This window comes from Anolis sagrei, chromosome 1 (assembly GCF_037176765.1).
Source record: "Anolis sagrei isolate rAnoSag1 chromosome 1, rAnoSag1.mat, whole genome shotgun sequence".
NCBI classification, from domain to species: Eukaryota; Metazoa; Chordata; class Lepidosauria; order Squamata; family Dactyloidae; genus Anolis; species Anolis sagrei.
In genome coordinates, this window is record NC_090021.1 from 59904615 (window position 1) to 59925240 (window position 20626).

Consider the following 20626-nt stretch of genomic DNA (forward strand, 5'->3'; position numbering starts at 1 on the left):
AATTGTTCTCCTTTCTTTACAAAGGATGAGTAAACTACAAATCCACAACCAGTTTCAACTCAAGAGAGGCTTCGTCAGGTGGAATGTAGTCTATTATCTGTGTTGTTTTTCTGAAAATATGGATCAAAAAGTTCTGTTTCTTAACATTCATACTCTGCTGACCAGTTTTATTCCAATGCGAGTATATCAGCAGTTTTATTCCTATACTCAGTGTTTGGGGAATTGCAGCATTAGTGCAATTTCAAGGCACATGTTTGGAAGTGCTGAAGGAAATGTTGATCTGTTTCCACATAAAAATAAAGATAGCATCCTACAGAAAAACATCTCAATTTGACAATTTTTACTCTGTAAGCCAGATTTGTATAGAGGAGCACTTTGGCCAAAACTCCTGTCGAGTACAGAGAAGCCTATATATGCTGCCAGGTGATGTTACTAAGATGTTGCTGTTTTGAGGTGTCTTGTTTCAGCTCCATCATACAGAAGAGTCTTGTCCAGGCCAGCCTCTACAACAATGCTAAGAGCTATTTGCATTCCCGAGGAAGAGACGGAGGAGGGATTAAGTCTGAATTAAGCCTTCAACTCTTCCAAAACAGCAATTATCTCTTATTTCCGGGATGATATCATGACATTTCTTACCATGCTTTCTAGACATTTGCATTTTGATTTTAGGCTATAGACTATAAAGCGAGCTTGCATTCATATATTACATTACATTTCACTAACATGAATGGGAATTATGCAACATTAACCAGTGTGTGTATTGACAGTTTGTTTTCCTCTTGATCAGTGCTTCCCAAAGTGGGCAATATTGCCCCCCTCAGGATACAGGAATGATTCAGGAGGGTGGTAGTAGCCTGGGGTGCAATTGTGGGGGAGTGCTGAATAAAAGTAAGAAGGTGATGGAAAAATCAAAAAAGAAGAGAAAAAAATGAAAAAGCATTCATACTTGTATGATTCCGGCCATTCATACATATTTCAACTCTTCTGTAACCGAGTTAAAATTGTGGGTTTTTGAAATGAACACAGAAAATGCAAGTTATAACAGATCAGTAGTTAAGGTCTTAGCAAGCAAGTGTTGGTAGGCACTTTATATCCCATTTCTTGCGGTCCTTCCAACCTAGGGCAACTGAGGCTTCGATTGCATCCATCAAATGCATTAATAACACTTCAAACAAATGAATAAACATGTAAGATGCAAGTCATTGCCCTGAGATCTAGGTACATACCAAACTGGAAAAATAGTAAGGTTTGTGTGGGGAAAAGAGCAATGGCTACACATCTGCAAAGCTAAAGAAGACAATTGCTAGAGAGCAAACAAAGTGGGAAAAGAAAGTATCCTCAGAAAACCATAATTCAGTATTTCCAAACACACAAATTAAAAAATAAAATAAGTGCCAGAGAAACTTGTACTAAGGAAAGAAGGATATAATTTATACACTGAATGAGTTTTTAAGTATTATGAGTATTGGCAATACATGTACATTGGAGAAGTAATGATCAAATTGTTATGGCAAACAGAAAAATTTCCCTTTGCTCCCCCTAGTGGATGCAGTGCACAGTATGCAAATAAAGCTTGCTTTCAAGGACTGCTGGTGCCTCAGTGTGTTTAGTTTGACATCACTTGAACTGCTGTGGCTCATTGCTATGGACTAGGAGCTGTAGTTTGCTGAGGCCCCAGCAATTTTTCACATAAAAGGCTAAAGACTTTGCAAAGCTACGATTCTCTTGATTCATTAGCACTGAGCCATGGCAGTTAAGGTGGTGTCAAACTGTATTCGTTCTACAGTGTACACTCCTGACACGACAAAAAAAAAAGTGTAGATCAGTGGTTCCCAACCTTTTTTTTACCAGGGCACACTTTGACCAGGGCCCACTCTCCAACATTAGTACCAAAAGGGGCAGGGCTGCTCAGCTCTGCAGAAAGGAGCGGAAATAAAATAAATAAAATAAATAAAGAGGAAGGAGGTTTGAGGACCAGGTTTTCTTTCTTGTGGTCCACTGCTGGGCCTTGGCCACAGGTTGGGAACCACTGGTGTAGATGCATCCCAAGTTAATCTGGATCTTTATGTAAAGTGATGCTGCAGTGCCTTTGAGACTGAGGGCTCGTCCACACAAGTCTACACACTCCGAAGGGAACCAGAAGTTGCTTCTGAATATTAGGATGATGTCCAGGGCTACATTTGGCCCCTAACAGGGTAAAAATGGAGAATTTAATTTTACCTTAGGGTCTCATCACACTTGAGCATTTATCCATGTCAGCCCTCCCTTCCTCCTGAGTTCATCAAAAGTCCATAAAGATTGGTGAAAATCATATGAATTCATAGGGTTTTGGAAAGAGGGTTCGCAAGACGTTTCAAGCGAAAATATTCTTGGAATGCTTTATGAAATTGCGTCTCTGTGTGATGACATAACACGGCCATGGGTACATTATGCTGTGGAATGAGTGTAGTTTTGAAACCACTTTGTTGTTGTTCATTCGTTCAGTCGTCTCCGACTCTTCGTGACCTCATGGACCAGCCCACGCCAGAGCTCCCTGTCGGCCGTCACCACCCCCAGCTCCTTCAAGGTCAGTCCAGTCACTTCAAGGATGCCATCCATCCATCTTGCCCTTGGTCGGCCCCTCTTCCTTTTGCCTTCCACTTTCCCCAGCATAATTGTCTTCTCTAGGCTTTGCTGTCTCCTCATGATGGTGGCCAAAATACTTCAACTTTGTCTCTAGTATCCTTCCCTCCAATGAGCAGTCGGGCTTTATTTCCTGGAGGATGGACTGGTTGGATCTTCTCGCAGTCCAAGGCACTCTCAGCACTTTCCTCCAACACCACAGTTCAAAAGCATCGATCTTCCTTCGCTCAGCCTTCCCTAAGGTCCAGCTCTCACATCCGTAGGTTACTACAGGGAATACCCTGGTTTTGACTATGACTTTAGCTCAATGTTATTGTGTCCTTGGAGTCGTAGTTTGGCAGAGAAGGCTCAAGAGCTTGTAAACCTACAACTATCACAACCTCTGAGGATGCCTGCCATAGATGCAGGCGAAACGTCAGGAGAAAATGCTTCTAGAACATGGCCATACAGCCCGAAAAACCTACAGCAACCCACAACCCGTATTATTCCACAGGATTCAGCCAGAGCAGGTAAAATGGTGTCGAACTGCATTCATTCCACGGGACGCAAACTGAAGGAAGCCGTCGCGTGCCTCACGTAGGCAGGCAGAGCTTCGGAGGCGCGCTCTTTTGGACTGCAGTTCCCAGAACCGTCGGGTATTCCCCTCTCCCCGGCCCCGCCCCAATTCAAAGTTCTGGTTGCTAGGCGCCCCGTGCGCGTGCCTCCTGCCTCGCGCCCAGGCGCTGCATGGAGAGGGGCGGGGCTTCTCCTCAGGGCTCCTCCTCCTCCCCTCCCTCCTCCCTCGCGCTCCTGCGATGCCCGCCGCAGTCGGTGTGTGCATCCTGGGAGCGCCGCGGGGCATGATGGGAATATCCTTCTCGCGAGCATCCTCCGGCATGGAGGAGGAGGAGGACCAGGCGTCCGGCTCGGGACCCGGCGGAGGGAAGGCGCAGCTGGTCGGAGAGTGAAGGGCCAAGGCGGACCATGGTGTCGCAAGGCCTGCAGCTGCTCCGGCAGGGAGTCTGGGCGGCGCTGACCGGAGGCTGGTACCACGACCCCGAGCAAAGCAAATTCACCAACAGCTGCCACCTCTATCTGTGGCTCTTCCTCCTCCTGCTGCCCATGGCCTTGCATCTGGTGAGAGGGCCGGGGGGGGGGGGTACTGGAAAGGAGGGGGGCAGGAGGGACCTAGAGGCCCCCGTTCCTGGGAAGGGGGCATATATATCTGAGGATGCTTGCCATAAACGCAGGCGAAACGTCAGGAGAGAATGCCTCTAGAACATGGCCATATAGCCCGAAAAAACCTACAACAACCCAGGCATATATACTATTTATCTAATTATTTATTAACAACATTTATATGCCGCCCTGCTCACCTCGAAGGGGACTCAAAGCAGCTTACAAGTAAAAAGTAAATACAATATATTATATTATTATCATGGCACAATATTAATATTAGATATTACATTGTACTATAACATTATACTATAATATTATTAGTAATATTACATTTAATATAAAATATATAATTATAATATCATTTTATTATTAGTAATAGTGCATCTGCATCTGCTTGCTATAGATGCAGGCGAAACGTCAGGAGAAAATGCCTCTAGAACATGGCCATATAGCCCGAAAAAACCTACAACAACCCAGTGATTCCAGCCATGAAAGCTTTCGACAGTACATTATTAGTAATATTATTTATTATTAACTTTATTTGTACCTCGCTAGCATCTCCCGAAGGACTCGATGCAGCTTACATAGGCCAAGGCCTCAATAGAACAACAATGTAACAAATACACATAAACCAAAGCAAATCAAAACATTAAAGCAATAACAGTAAGCAGTAAAAACATAATAATATATTGTATTACTAGCTGTCCCCTGCTACGCGTTGCTGTGGCCCAGTCTGTGTAAATGTGTTTTGTTTGTGTATATATTTGTATATATGTGGTTTTGTGTGTGCATTGTAATGTATTTTATTTATTTATTTATTTATTGGCTTTTTACGTCTCTTCTGCTGTGTTTTTCAGTGTTTTTATGAGTGATGGTAACCCGTTGCTTTTTTTTTTAGTTATGTTAATCCCACAAATGAACATTACATTTTTATTTATATAGGTGTATGTATGTATGTATGTATGTATGTATGTAGAGAGATAGAGAGAGACCCAGGCCCAAAGGCCTCTCCCCTGGCCCACTGGCAAGATCAATACTGAAAATATACATGGGTTCTCTTGGAACTGAAAATACCAGTATCCACTACTTGCCGAGATGCAAATGTATCTAAACGCATAGAAGCTCAACATATAATACAAATGTCAGTAAAGCATAGGATTGTTACATTCCCATTTAACAGATATAATTTTTTCTTTTCTCGAAATATGAAAAAAAATCGTCTTCCTGTGTGTGGAAATAGTACTGTTGTCTTTACTACAGATAAATGGACTCCAAATCCTTGCACAGTAAATGTCCTATTTTCTTTATTATACAAGGGTAGACTCCAATATTCAACCGGTTTTGACTCACAGGACTCTTCATCAGGTAGTTAAGTTTATAAACAATACATGTTATTAATATACATATATAGTTTGTCAACTGGAAACATGAAGCTTTTAAGTACACACACACACAAAACGCTATTTACTCATTTATCAAAAAAGCTCAATATTTGAGGCAGTTGGTGAGGAGAGGAGAGAGGGCATTTTTGGTGGTGGCCCCCGGATTTGGAACATTTTCCCCAGAGAGATCAGGCAGGCCCCCCACACTGTCCTCCTCCTGTAGGGATTTGAAAACCTGGCTGCTCAAACAAGCTTTTGAGAACACCTAGTCCCTAGTTGTTCGGTGCAATAGTTACACAGCCTTCCACTTCAACCCATGCCCTCTTTCCATGGTTAAAGCTCCGCACTTATCCCATTCCCATGTCCTATTGTTTACAGCATGATCATGTTTACAGTAGCTTACTGCCATTGGTTGATGAGCAAAGTTTTACTGAGTTGTAAGTTGTTGTTTTGTATGCCTATGTGTTTTACTCTATTGTATTTTATACTGTGTTTTATTTTGTGATCTGTTTTAGGCACCTTGTGTCATGTGTAAGTTGCCCTGAGTCCCTTTGGGGAGATAGTGGTGGGATACAAGAATAAAGTTGTTGTTGTTGTTGTTATTATTATTATTATTGTCAAGAAAACCCTAGGTCAGCAGCTGAGAGGAAAAAGGAAGGAGCCTGAGGCTGTTACGAATTGTGGGAGTTGAAGTTCAAAACGCCCGGAGGGCCAAAGTTTGCCCATGCCTGAACTAGGTGTATCTATCCTAAAAACAATGCATTTTGCCACCACTTTAACTGCCTTAGCTTAATACTATGGACTTTTCGGATTTGTAGGGTTTTTCAACAAGGTCTTCAGCCTTCTCTGCCAAACAGTTGCCTCACCAAACTACATCTCCCACAATTCCATAGCTTTGAACCATGACAGGTAAAGTGGTGTCAAACTGCATTACTTCTACAATGTAGATGCACTGCCTGTGATGGGTTAACCTTTGGATCACCTAAAACGGGAAAGAAAGGCACACAACTATAACAGTAGCAGCAGCAACAGTTCCTTAGCATCTGCTATATTGTTACATATAGTAGATGCTTTCATGCTATTTTGTTATTATTGTAGAACTTTGCCTCAGACAAAATTGTTGGTTTCATCAAGGCTAAAATCCCACGTGTGTTTTCATTTTTAGACCTGTGCTGCTGACATAAATATTGATGTTCTGTGCTGGTGTGAACATAACAGCTGCATAAGCAGTCTTTTGGATCCTGACCATATATTGACAGCCCTTTTATGCTGAAATGACCTTTGCATTTGCAAATGCCGGAATTCCCAGCTAGTTTTGCTATTCCATCACAAATAGGAGAAGTGTTTTTTGTTCTTTCTTAACCAGACCTTTGGGATGATAGCTGCTCTGTCAGTGGAATTTGTATGTCAGAAGTGTATGTGTCTGACTAGTTAGGTATTTGAATTGTTTTGACTTTACTTCTGTTTAGTTTTTAGTGTGTTTTATTAGTGTTTGCTTCTTTGAGCATCTTTTTAAGTGGAAGCATGGGGTGTAACTAAAAAGAACTAAGGTTTCTCTATTTGAAGAATATATACACAAGTAAAACAAATGTTGATATTCTGTGGCTAATGCTCTTGGGGGGAACGGGGCCTTTCTGCTCCATGTTTCATATTCCCCACTGGAGGTTCAGAAAGTCCTTTTGGTCAGCATTATTCCTCAGTTATGACAACAAACAAAACTTTATAGAGTTGTTGTAATATTTACTATGGTGTTATATATGAAGCACTGTAGTTATATTGTTACAGTTTTTAGTTACTAGGGTAAAGTATCAGGATTCTCAGTAAAGTCCAGTCTTGATGCAAATTAAAATTGCCACACCTTGAGCTGTTGATATCTTGTTATGGTAAGTTTATAGATCAATTGTGTTAACTGTTTATTATTTTTATATCTAGGCATTCCCTCCCAGCACCATCACAGCTTTTGTCTACTGTAGTTCTGTGACATTCTTGTTCACAGTAATCAAAGTAGTCAATTATCGCCTGCATGTTATGTTTGACAAAGGAGAAGTCATTCAACAGAAAGTGTCTTGGCGAGAAGGAAAGCAAAATAAAGAAGCTAAAAGGGATAATGCAATTCGGCACATAAATCTTGGGTAAGTCTCCTCCTTGGCTTTGATACATAACATCTTTCCCAATGCCAGCTCATTTAGTTTAGAAAATGTTCATTAATAGAAGGAAGATTTTGGATATATGCTGCTTAAGGAGAAACTGTAATCATGTGAAAGCTGTACAGATAATTCTATTCTATGTGAAACATTGTTGGTAGTGCCAAACAGCTGCCTAGAAATGGAGGCTGAGTATAGACCTGAGTAGAGGATATTTCAAAATGATGGACTCAATTTCAAAGCAATATATTTCACCATGGCAACATGTTGCAATTACACCAAGAATTATCAATGTTTTAATGAGTTATTAAGTTTTACTAACTATTTTGTGTCATAAACAAATCTAAAGAATATCCCTGCAAATGGAGAATATCTAATAAAGCCTTGTGTTACAGGGTCACCATCTTGCAAATGACTTAGGCTTAGTGGTTGTTTGTGCACTGACAGTAATCATTGTAAGCTCTGTGCCCCACCCTTTCAAGGGGTAAGGGTTTCATTCATGGGTGGTTCATAATTTTAGGGATGTAATGATTTCAAATAGGGTGCACTATTTGGAAACATCTTGTTTTTTAAATCAGTGCCAGTAATGGCTAGTTAAGAGTAATGAGCAAAGTGAGGAATTACTTTGGAATGGCGTGGAACAGATGGCTTAATATGACTTTTGGATTCTGTTTTATGGCCAGTACAATCACCTCACTGTTCTGTGTGAAGCATGAAAAAGCAAGGGAGAAAATGTTTCCCCAAGTTGCCTGTTCATCAAAGCCAAAGCTATTTCAGAAATGTAGTTTTTGTCCTCAGGGAAGATCTGAAAGAGAACATTGGTTGACTGGATGATGTATCTCAATCATGTAGAACAGGAGTGGGCAACAGGTAGATCAAAATTTGTGGTGGTTTCAATGTATCTGCAAGCACAATACAACTTTTCTATCTATGAGGGGAACCTCCAGTGGCGGAATGGGTTAAACCCTTGTGCTGGCAGGACTGCTGACCGAAAGGTTGGTGGTTCAAATCCGGGGAGTGGGGTTAGTTGTCAGTTCCAGCTTCTCATGCGGTGATATGAGAGAAGCCTCCCACAGGATCGTAAAACATCAGTGCGTCCCCTAGGCAACATCCTTGCAGATGACCAATTCTTTCACACCAGAAATGACCTGCAGTTTCTCAAGTGCACACACAAAAAAATCTATGAGGAATATGTTTCTGATCTTACTGTGCAAACAGGAAACCATAGATAATAGCAAATCCTAGGGAAATAAATAATTACTGCTAGGAATTTACTAGGTCCCCCAACAAGAGTCTGTCATAACTTCTGATGGAAGCATTCCATAGAATCACTTGGATGACCTAGAACATTAATAGAGAGGACATATTTTGTTAGATGCATGTAGGTAAAACCATGAGTGCTGATTCCAGGGCTACAAGGATCATATTAAACTTTAGTCTCAAATAAAAACTCCATTTGGATGGATGGTCTTGTCATTTACCTCTTGACACCAGTGTTTCTTACCCATAAAAGGGGAATTTTAATTTAGTTGTCTGATCAGATTTTTATGGAACTCCATTGGCCACTTTGGAAGTGTTGTGTTGGAATCCCTGACTATTGTGTAGGTGCAAATTTGTATTTGTACATATGGTGTATAGTCACTGGTGCAACAGGTAGCTAATTCTGATTTACACTTTGGCCCAAAGTCTACCCACTCCAGACCTAGAGGAAAGAGATCCACTTTGGAAACTTTTTTCTTGTTGTTCCATTGTTAGAAATAAACTATAATTTTGTTTTTTATTGTTTTAAGTAGCAATAATGTAGGGGACAATGGTGCAGTGGAAGAAATCAAGCGTAATGGTTCAACACCCACCATACACAGCAGTATTAAAGTGCAGGCTATACTCTCCCATCATTCTTCAGGAGTACTGGTTTGTAAAATCTTTTCTTCATTTCTACTCTCCCCATTGCCACTGTTTAAACTGTATATGTATTACAGGGTTATTTTTAACATAGCTGCTTTCTGTAGTCTCCTGTAGTAAAAATGTAATGTCTTTGTGCTTTACATTATGCTGTACCTGTGACCACAAATGGGGTAGACCAGGGGCAGGGAAATTTAGAACTCTTTGGTGTTTTGCAAACACCATGCTTACCACACATGACGAGAAAGCTAGAAAGGTGAAACTATTTTCTTTTTCTGTTACACCTGTACTGTGTAATAGCAGTTATGTCTACCCCTTACTTAGAGATACATGTGAAAACATGGTGGGATAATATTCCAAATGGCTTTTAAACAACTGCAGCAACCAGAGAAATAAAACAGTTGAAGACTAATATATTTGATCAAGTCCTTTCTTTCAAGCTTTGAGTTTTGTGATAAGATTGAGATCTGTTAGGGATGGAATGAAGAAGTGTTTGATCCTCCAAATGCAACTACAACTCCCATTAGCCCTAGCTATTGTAGACAGTGGTGAGGGATAGCAGCCCAACAACATCTAGAGAGCCATATTTTCCCTTTGTCTGACACTTGCGCCCAGTTTCCTCTCACTTATAGTTCTATAAATATACTTGCTCGATCACAGAGGGAATGGGACAGTTTTAGTGTGTTCACTTCAGAGATATTTGCAAATGGAGAAGCAAATAAGTTTGAAGGCTTACTAGGCAAGCCTTTGCATTTATTTGGAGCATAGGTAGTTTTATCATTTTTGCTTGTGCACCCAAATGGAGCATTGCTATTCTCAAGACTTGCATTTTGCTTTTGAATTTGCATAGAACCAGATCTAAAATACAGAGATTTTGTCACCTTGTAACCTGAACAGGTCTAAACGTTGTCCATGGATTCTGGCCACTATTCATACACTGTACTTTATATATATTAACAAATAGTTTGCACATTAGTCCTTCACTGCATGCATAGTGGTCAATGAACTTGCAGTAATAGAGTGGCAAAGATGGTGTGCATTAGATTCTGGAAACAAGGGGGGGGGGGGGGGAAGCACAGAGAGTTAACTGATGGCCAACAGTTTATTCCTGTAGAAAGCTTTTTAAAGGAATAAACAACTGACTATCAATTAGCATGTGGAACTTATTTTCCTTTTGTTTCCTGATCATGTACATGCTTCTCAGTACTTCCTCTACTAGTGTACATTGGATGCAATCATTATATTCAGCCATTGTAAATATTTCATTGATTCTTTTGTGGGATATTGGTTGTTTTTACTGTGCTTTCCTGCTGTACAGTATTCCAATTTAAATAAGTCACATTTAAAGAGAGCTTGAATTATATTGTGTATGTGTTTCATTTTAGGAGTTGCCTGCACAAGAAACTATTGAAGATTTGAAAGGTACTTTTGGACTGTGTTAATACTATTAAACTGTATAAAGAAAACAACCTTTCGGAAGAATATTTTTATTCATTGTGAAACTAAACTTCATAAAGAGAGTACGAGGCACTGTACAAATAACACTGGAGCCATGTGATATTTTATTCTTGTTGCTTGTCTGACATATCTCTTCTATTATTTGTTAGATTGCACACTCTCTTATCCTATAGAATTAACTTTGAAATTAGTTACACTTCAAACTGAGTAAAGTCAGTTAGATATGACACACATAATGTTTGTAAGGTATCATAAAATAAAAAGGATGAGTAGGAAAATATGGTAAATATACTCATATATTTATATTTGTTATGTAATACAATTAATATTGAGCATGTCCTCTTACAATTTTAAACATCATTATTTTAAAGTTTGCACAAGTTCTACCATGCATAATATTCTAAGTATTATTTCTGTTCTTGATAGTCTGTCTTCATTTTTCTAACCCCCCCCCCCACTTTGAACTTTTCATAGAATCTTTAAAATTGAGAGAGCACATTTCTTTCTTTTCACTTTTTATCACATGATAAAGAATAATGATTGAAATATAATGTGGTTTCCTTATGATCTGCTTTAACAATCCTTTTGGATATTTTATCTTAAGAAAGAATTGAAAGTGATATAATCTTTTAAGTGCTTAAATGTGATATTCTTCACACTAATTTCCTTGGATAGTCTTTTTGTTTGTTTGTTTTGGCCAGAAGAAGTATATTGGTGATATGAGTTCACATTGCATAATCCTGCCTTTCCTTCTCTCCTTATCAGGTGTATTGGTGTTGGAAGACCAGTCTGTCCCACCAGTTTCATCTACCTCGCCTTGTGTAAAAGCAGACATTTTGTCTGCTTCTATGGCACTTATGTCAAACTCTACGACATCAGCAATAGTGGCTAAGCCAAATGCAGTGGAGACATTTATCAATAGCGCAACCAGTGAAAAAGAAGAAAAAGTGCAGCCCTGTGGTGTAGTGGAGGATATATCTCTTGATAAAGGTGTGGTTAAAAAATTGCCAAATCTTTCCCTGTCTCAGTATGACATTTTAAAAACTGGCATTTCTTTTGAGCCTTGGAGCTGTGATAATTCAGTCATCATTTCTGAGCATTTAAGCAATCCAAAATGTTTCATGAGAGAGAAACTACTGAGCACATCCGCTCAAGACAGTGTTACTACTAGTTGCTTACCATGCAATACTGTTGCAGCCAAGAGAAGTGATGGACCTGTGCGGAGCTCTTCTTATGCAGATGATATGAAAGGACACTTTGATGATTCAGAAAGTGAAGTAGCTCTGGCTCTTGTTGACAATTCTCTCCCTGGAGATTCGGTGACTCTACATGAACCCATTAAAATAGTTATCACTATGAGTAGCACTCAGAACTCAGCCACAGATTTAGAAGGTTCACACCACCTGAAAGCAACAGGCACTGAAAAATCCAGCTCAGATCCAGAATCTGGTTTTGTTACAGCAAATCAGCATAGCAGTGAACAAATGAAAATCCCTGTAATTACTTTTGAACTATCTGATGATAATGGTGGCCATGCTTATCAAGAAATAAGTGAAAGTTTAAGAACGCCAGACAATTTAAATGTAGATGCATCATCCAACCAGTGTTCTGGTTATGAATCAGGTGAACAAGACAATGTTGCAAAAGAATATAGTGACAGCCTAGCACATAGTCCTAAAGAAGTAAATACTTCCCCAGAAAATGCTTCTGAAAATATCAACATCACAAGTTCACATTCAAAGGAAAAGCAGCTGAATTTGGATGTACCCTTACATAAAGGGGCTCATGAAAAGAGACATGCTCGTGTGCTCAGTGTGGACAGTGGAACCGATGTATTTTTAAGTAAAAATTCCTCAGAGACAGTGAGTGATAAAGAGAAACTTTTGCCAACTTCTAAATCTGATTTGGAAGCTAAAGAAGGACAGATACCAAATGAATCCAATTTCTTGGAATTTGTCTCACTGCTGGAATCTATCAATACTTCAAAGGCAACAACGTCTGATTCAAAAGCAGAGAACACAAAAGATAAGGATACAGCTGAAGGTATGCTTCATGGCTTTAAAAAGTATTTGATTCCTCGGCATGTAAATAATTCACTTAAATGAATAAAGAACAGCTGACAAGCCAAAATGCATGAAATGTAATGTTATTTTCCTATGGACAAATTTTAAACACTAAATTCTGTTGCATTCTATAAGGAAGGAGCTAAACCAGTTTTTTCTTTAAAAAAAGTATTAACAATTGTAACAGTGGAGGTATATCAGCATCCTGGGTTTGCTCCTAATGTCACTGAGACATGTATCTTTGGTTTGATAATCTGATCCAGCATTGTATTCTGTGATATGTTAGTATCTACTTGCAGTACTTTCCTAGTGCTTTCTTGGTTATTCTGTCCCTGCACAACACAAAATCTGTTTTTTCCTACTCTTCCTTTGATACATCAAACTATTATGCATTTCTAAGCAAACATGGACATTATCATGTTTGCCAGTTTCTGTGTGCATAAGCAACGGAACACTGTCTATAGTTGCATTATGCTAGAGCTCTGATAACACAGATCCCACAGGAGCTGGGAGGAGAAGAAGAGTAGATTTGAGGGGTTAGCTGCCTCGTTTTGTATATACTTTTGTGCAAGCAGATATCAGAAAGTATCTGATATGAGCTTGGCCATGTATAAATATGAAAGGGGAAGTCATAGGGAGGAGGGAGCAAGCTTGTTTTCTCCTGCCCTGGAGACTAGGATGCAGAATAATGGCTTCAAACTACAGGAAAGAAGATTCCACCTTAATATTAAGAACTTCCTAACTGTGAGAGCTGTTCAGCAGTGGAACTCTCTGCCCCAGATTGTGGTGGGGGACTCTTTCTTTGGAGGCTTTTCAACAGAGGCTGGATGGCCATCTGTCGGGGGTGCTTTGAATGCGATTTTCCTGCTTCGTGGCAAGGGGTTGGACTGGATGGCCCACAACGTCTCTTCCAACTTAATGGTTCTATGATTCTAGGTGTTTTTAAAAAATCATAATTTAATTCATTGCAAAGACATAATCAAACAATTTGTTACATTGCTCATTATGTTGTTTTTAGTTTATTATTATTTTTGAAGAAAATAAATCCATTCTCTGGTTCAGTCCGTTCACACACATAAACAAAACACATCCATGGAATATGTAGGAAGGGAGAAGAAATGATGGTCAAGTGGTGAGGAAATCACATCTATCTCCCTTTGCATATTGATACAAAGCTCTTTTAAAAGCCTGAATAAAGTTTAAATATCTTAGTTTTTCATTTGTGTGTGACCCCGTCTTGTGCTTTTCAGATGTCTGTGCAACAGAGAAAAATGAAGGGTCTCTGGAAACCGAAAAACACTGTGCAGAAAAGGAAAATCATGGTTCTTCTAAGCAGGATAGGACAGAGATGCAGAGTCAAGACTCTGCTGCTATTAATCCAACAGTCTCAGAGCCCATGAAGTTCACTGCACAGTAAGAAGAATTCTCTTTTTATTGCTTGTGTCTGGGATGATGCATTTTGATTCTTTATTCTGAGAGGAGGATTACTGAATATACTGATGTTTTAAATTGAGGGTTGGGAGAAATCGCTTTTAATTTTGAAAGTAATTTGAATTTTTTACTTTTCTGTGTCAAGTTACCAGAGTACCAGGCAAAGGCAGATAATTTATCGAGTGACATCACAGCAGGACAGCTCTGTTTTGCAAGTCATAAGTGGGCCTGAGGCTTCTCTGCAAGAAGAGATGTCTGTGGATGCAATGCATGTTTTCATAGATGAAAATGGTAAGGCTTTGTGGAAGGGGGGGGGGGAGATATGATGGGTTTCTATGACTAAAAAATACTTATTTTTAACATTGACTTCTATAATTATTTTACTGTGGATAATGCTGTAAAAACAGGGTAAAGATGTTCCAAAATCTTGCATGTGCAAAAGATGGAAATTTTGGTCTTTCTTGAAATACATTCAGCTCCTACCACTCACTCCAACAAGCAGTAAAAAGGTAGATATTTTTTCATGGGGACCCATTCCTAGAAAGATCCATTTCTATAACAGCTGACAAAACACTAAGAGAAAGCAGAGAATTTTCCTTTCCTTTTGTTATATTTTTATAGAAAAAATATAGTTATATTTGTTATATTTTTATAGAAAAAATATATATAGTTCTCCCCTGCCAAGCATTGCTGTGTCCCAGTCTGTGTATATGTGCTTTGTGTGTGTGTGTGTGTGTGTGTGTATGTGTGTGTGTATGTTTGTCTATATATACATGGTTTTGTGCATGTGCTGAAATGTATTTTTTATTTTTTTGGCTTTTTAAGTCTTTTCTGCTGCGTTTTACAGTGTTTTATGAGTGACGGTCACTTGTTGGCCTGATATGTGTATTGTGCGCAAATTTGATGTGAATTCGTCCAGTGGTTTTTGAGTTATGTTAATCCCACAAACGAACATTACATTTTTATTTATATAGATAAACAACAAATACAGACAGGAAGAAAAAGCATGAATAGAATTCAATGACAGGTGGGGTGGGAGTGCGGAATTAGCACTATGTTTAGCCTCACACAAATACTAGGATGTTTGTCCCTTCTCTGCTGGAAAGGAATGTATTTTAGGTAAAACCCACATTTTCTTTCCCAACGGAGAAGGAAACAACATCATCTGGATATCAGAGCTCCCTATATAAGAATGAATGAATGAATAGTGCTGGCATCTCTAGAATTCTGTAGCTTAACTAAATGCTTTGCACCCACTTGCTAAAGGCAGCTTCAATTGAGTCAAAACTATCGATCCATAATGTATAACAAATGTCAAGGGCTACTGCCCTGTAGCTTTCTATAACATTGGTAGCATTGGTGACCAGAGCTGCTGATGTAGCCACAATTCTTGGGGAAAAAGTAACTATTTTTTTCTAGTGGATGAACTACTAGGAATTCATAACAGGATTTAATGTAAATTATGATCCAGCTGCTAAGAGTGAAGATCAAAGCTTTATTCTTCATGGGACGGGGTTGAAAGGGGACAAGGAATTCCTTGGACAGACAAGGATAGAAGAAGGATGGATTTGTGGATTGTTTACCTCTAGTAGCTACTTTTCTCTTGCCTGTTGGAGTGAGTAGGAGGAGACACCTATCCAGGAAATGTTATTCCCTTATCTTCTACAAAATCACATTTTGGTATATCACTTATTTTTCTGTGTTTCCATGCTAACCCCAGACCAGAGATATTGCTAACCCCAGACCAGGCCTGACATAGTTGAATGGCCAGGTTCTATTTCCATTGCTTTCTCCAACAGATCTCATTGATTTACATAAATTATAATACAGATAAAGTAGGATGGAGGATGAATAGAGGACAAATGATGCATAACTGATGTCAAGAGTCAGCTGGAGAAGGGAGCATTTAAAAAATTCCATTGCAACCATCCTCTTTGTATTGTTTTTTTAATAGAAGGAACTGTAGATATGCAGGTCATTGGGAATGGGTGTCACAATGCATGATTTCTGCTTCTCGTAGGACATTTCAGCCTTGTGATCATTTCTTTTTCTGTAAATTTCTGGTTCTTAAATGCAGTACTTGAACAAATAATGACACATTGAACTATTTGTAACTTTTGTTTTATTTTTCTAAAGGTGACATTAGATCATGTTACTTAAAGGCTGGCACTCAAAAAGAAGGAAATACAGGACCCAACTATGACTGTATTTCAAATGCTCAGTAAGTAAACTCTTTTTAAGAAATAGATTGTTTGTTTGCATAGACCCACAGGCTATAGAAGAATTGCAAAACAAATAAAAGGGCAAGATAAATATTCTGAACTGTTTTAAATGTGTAATGTTTACTCATTTAGTTTTGCAGAACTAGATACTGAGAATACTTTGAAGAAAGTGAACATATTTGGACCACTATAACAACTACCATGTCAGGCTAAACAGAGAAGCCATTGAAATCCACAAACATGTGGACGATTTCAACAGAATGGAAGAAACCATAAAAATGAATAAAATCTGGCTACCAGTATTTTAAAAAACTCTAAAATTATAACAGTAAATAAAGAACAAAACTCAAACTCCAGAGAATAAACAATCAGGAACAGCTAATCACCTTTCAACAAAAATTTCCCCAATGCAATAACAAGGCACACCTAAAAACTGTCAGGCCATCAAATGCTAATCAAGGTGACCAATTTAAACAGTCACGCCTAGCTCCAACAGGCAAGAGTTTCTTCCCCCACCCTGGACTTTCCACAGATATATAAACCATATTTTCCTAGTTTCCAACAGACCTCACAACCTCTGAGTATTACTGCCATAGATGCAGGTCAAACGTCAGGAGAGAATGCTTCTAGAACATGGCCATATAGCCCGAAAAACCTACAACAACCCAAAAAGTGTACCAGCACAGCAAGTCACTGAAACCAAGGTCTGATCAACTGGCACATCTCATCATCATAATCTGCGATCTCTCACGTCTGAATATAATTGTCTTCCAAGTGTAGCGTCTTGGCGGTGGGTCCGTAGGTGACTCTAGAGACCTATTCTTGATCCGCATGTTCTTCCACAGTGAGGACATTGATTTCCATGTAAAAGGCCATCCTGGTCAGAGTTGGCTTGATGTGCCTTCTTCTTGTCACAATTCTCCCTTTCTCCCTCCATTCATTCCTCTTCCAATTCCACAGCACTGTTGGTCACAGCTGGCCTCCAGTTAGAACACTCAATCCCAGTTCTCTGTGTCTATGCCACAGTTTTTAAGGTTGACTTTAAGCCCATCTTTAAATCTCTTCTCCTGCCTGCCAATATTTCATTTTCCATTCTTGAGTTGGGAGTAAAGTAACTGCTTTGTGAGCTGGTGATTGGGCATTCAGCCAATGTGGCCAGTCCAGTGAAGTTGATGATGGAGGATCATCGCTTTTATGCTAGTGGTCTTTGCTTCTTCCAGCAAGCTGTCTGCCTGTCTTCACAAGAGATTTGCTGGATCTTTTGGAGGCAACTCTCAAGGAATCATTCCAGGAGTTGAGTGTGACGTCTGTAGTCAGTCCACATTTTGCAAGCATATAGCAGGATTTGGAGGACAATAGCTTTATAAACTAGCGCCTTGATCTCCCAATGAATGTCCTGATCCTCAAACACTCTCTTCTTCATTTGGGAAAAGCTGCACTCACTGGGAGTACATAATTCCAATGGTAATACCTGCAGGTTCATCGGAACATGCAAGCGCCCTCATCATGACAAGGTGACAATCCATCGAGTGGGATCAAGTGGCCCATCTAGTTCCATATTCTCTATGTTGATTTGGCACATCTTCTGACAGGAGTCCTTTCTATTAACAGGGACTGAGCTTAGGTTTTAAAGCATATTCTCTCCTACTGGCCATTAACAACAATAGTTATGAAATGCAAGCAATGAATCATAAGGGCAATAGTTAGGGAGACTTTTCTGTATTACATTGCATAAGAGATTTAACACATTTCAGAGTTTTGGCCATCAAGAAAATTATGCTGTGCAAATCACAATAATTCCTAAGAAATCAGGACAGAGATCAGACTAGATCAAGCATGGACAAACTACTGGCTGTTAGGAATTGTGGGAGTTGAAGTCCAAAACATCTGGAGGGCTGAAGTTTGCCCATGCCTGAGCTAGATGGTGTTCCTTTGGACTATCTCTTATAACCAGACAAACTAAACCTCTGCTATTTGCAATTATGTTACACTTTCTGAAAGGTAAATCACTAAGCATAACTCAGTATTGATTAGCTCTCTTGCCTGTATATGTTGTTATAGTATCAGATTATTGAAGTGTAACTCTTGATAACTTAATATCTCACTACCAGGTAGAATATCCTCTGACATTGAGCCTATACTCTTTCATTCTTTTAAAAAGAAAATTGTTTGGATATTATATTTCTCTTCTATTCTCATTAGGAAGTAATTTTGACAACTTTCCCAATTTTCTGCAGCCCTGAAGCTTATCTGATACTATACCCAAGGTTTAACAGCTCCCAATAACTGAACTGGGAGAGAAAGGACTGTTTTATGAATACATACTCGGTTCTGTTCATAGAAGGGTTGTTAGAATGTTAGACATGGTTTCTAGTGCTTATTATGCAAGTAATTAGCACTACCTGATACCAAGTTATAATGTTTTATCTTCTACCACCTTTCTACATTCTGGCTAATGAGCAAATGCTTTACTTTTATTGCTAAGCAGGGAAGAGCCATTTAATGATTATTTCACTGGTGAGAAATATTTGATTGTTTCACATTCCCTTGGTGAGAGGGGTTGTCTAGAATTATTAATCACTTACATATAGATCACTTTGTGAGTCGGGCAATTTATGTATCTGTAAGGAGAGACATTCCTGGAAATTTCAGTGGAGTGTAACGAATTACTGAGAGGAAGTGTTATGAGTGAAAAGAAGAGGAAAATGTTGTTTAAAGAATAATTCACAAATTATTGAACATCTGTTCTTGTATGAAGTGAAAATATTCTAACTGCACTATTGATTTTGTGTAGCATCATTGTGTATAATATGTTATTAACTGTGGTTGTTGTGGATAGATAGCACTCAACCGATCCCCTGAGAGAAATTAGTTGGCATTCTATACTTCTACCATTGCAGCTGTCTATTTACTGCATTTTAAGGGACCTTCTCACAGTCTTTCTAATATGTTGTTTCTTAAAAATGATCAGAATAGAATTATTGTTTCTTTTAGGCAGAATAGTTTTGTCCAAATGCTGGAGTGTGTTGTGGTGTCTGCTGTAGATGCTGCGGTTCAGTCTTAAAACATATAGTGAGGGATATAGCAGTTAAAAAACTGAAACCAAGAATTTGCTTTTTGATACTATGTGATAATATTTTTCAGGGGTTGGGACTAGATGGTTCTTGTGGTACCTTCAAACTATGATTTTGTGATTCTCTGGTATATATGAAAATGCTACATCCTCCAATTGCATCCTGTATACTTTTAGAATTTGAATATCTGAATAAAGAAAAAAATATTTTTGTATATGTCTAAAATATTGTTTTCACATTAGTGTGAAATGTTTTTATTGATTTCCTATCAATCATGTTTTGAAAACCGTTGTTCCAGTAGCAGTACTTTGGGATTTTTTTTCATTATCATTATACTACCATTTTCAGTATATAAACCTACATTTAGGGTGTAATTAAACAAAACAAACTTACCACTACAGACTAAACCTAGACATATATACCTTAAACAAAAAACAACAACAAAAAGAGGTTGGCAAGGGGTTGGACTGGTTGCTTCTTGGCAGGAGGTTGGACAGGATGGCCCATGAGGTCTCGTCCAATTCTACAATTTGATGAGGGGAAAGACAGCAAATGACTTTCAAGTCTCCATCCTTTGGTTATAGAGATACTAAAACATCTTGCTTCCTCTACTTATACTGTTAATTCAACTTCTACTTGTTGTTCAATTCTACTGTTCAGATCCTAATACTGTTCCTCCCCCCCCCCCCCCACATACACAAAGCCTACCCATAGCATTATCTTTCTAAACCAATGTTATATAGCCAAATATCTCTTTATGTGACAAAGGGAACTTGTGGCAAGACCTCTTCTAAATAAACCTTCCCTAGTCCCCAATGCAGTTTACAAGTATAGAGCAGTTTCCAATCTCCCATTTCTGGGCAAGGTACTGGAGCATGTGGTCCCTCAGGATTACATTTTTTCCAAGGGTTCCTGGATGAAGTGGATTATCTAGATCTGTTTCAATCTAGTTTCAGGCCTGATTATGAGACAGAGACAGCTTTGGTGTCCTTGGCGGCTGACCTACACAGAGGACTAGACAGGGGGAGTGTGCCTCTGTTGGTTCTCCTGGACCTTTTAGTGGCTTTCAATACCATCAATCATGGTATCCTTCTGTGCCATCTTTCTGGAATGGGCCTTGGAGGTCCTGTTCTTCAGTGACTCCATTCCTTCCTGGAGGGACTCTTGACA

The 20626-nt window shown here is 39.1% G+C and overlaps 1 protein-coding gene across 3 annotated transcripts in view; it reads left to right on the forward strand.

The window, feature by feature from the left end:
• Positions 1–3376: 3376 nt before the first annotated feature.
• Positions 3377–20626, forward strand: part of PCNX2 (pecanex 2) — a 124928-nt gene continuing 107678 nt past the window's right edge. For 2 of the 3 annotated variants that reach the window (XM_067465206.1, XM_067465223.1), the window contains exons 1-8: positions 3377–3738; positions 7095–7294; positions 9097–9217; positions 10594–10630; positions 11432–12709; positions 13980–14142; positions 14306–14451; positions 16297–16381. In XM_067465206.1, the coding sequence (XP_067321307.1) occupies positions 3586–3738; positions 7095–7294; positions 9097–9217; positions 10594–10630; positions 11432–12709; positions 13980–14142; positions 14306–14451; positions 16297–16381 (2183 nt within the window). In that variant the 5' untranslated portion in view covers positions 3377–3585. The remainder of the gene's footprint in view (positions 3739–7094; positions 7295–9096; positions 9218–10593; positions 10631–11431; positions 12710–13979; positions 14143–14305; positions 14452–16296; positions 16382–20626) is intronic. The other variant, XM_067465214.1, reaches the window with a different exon arrangement.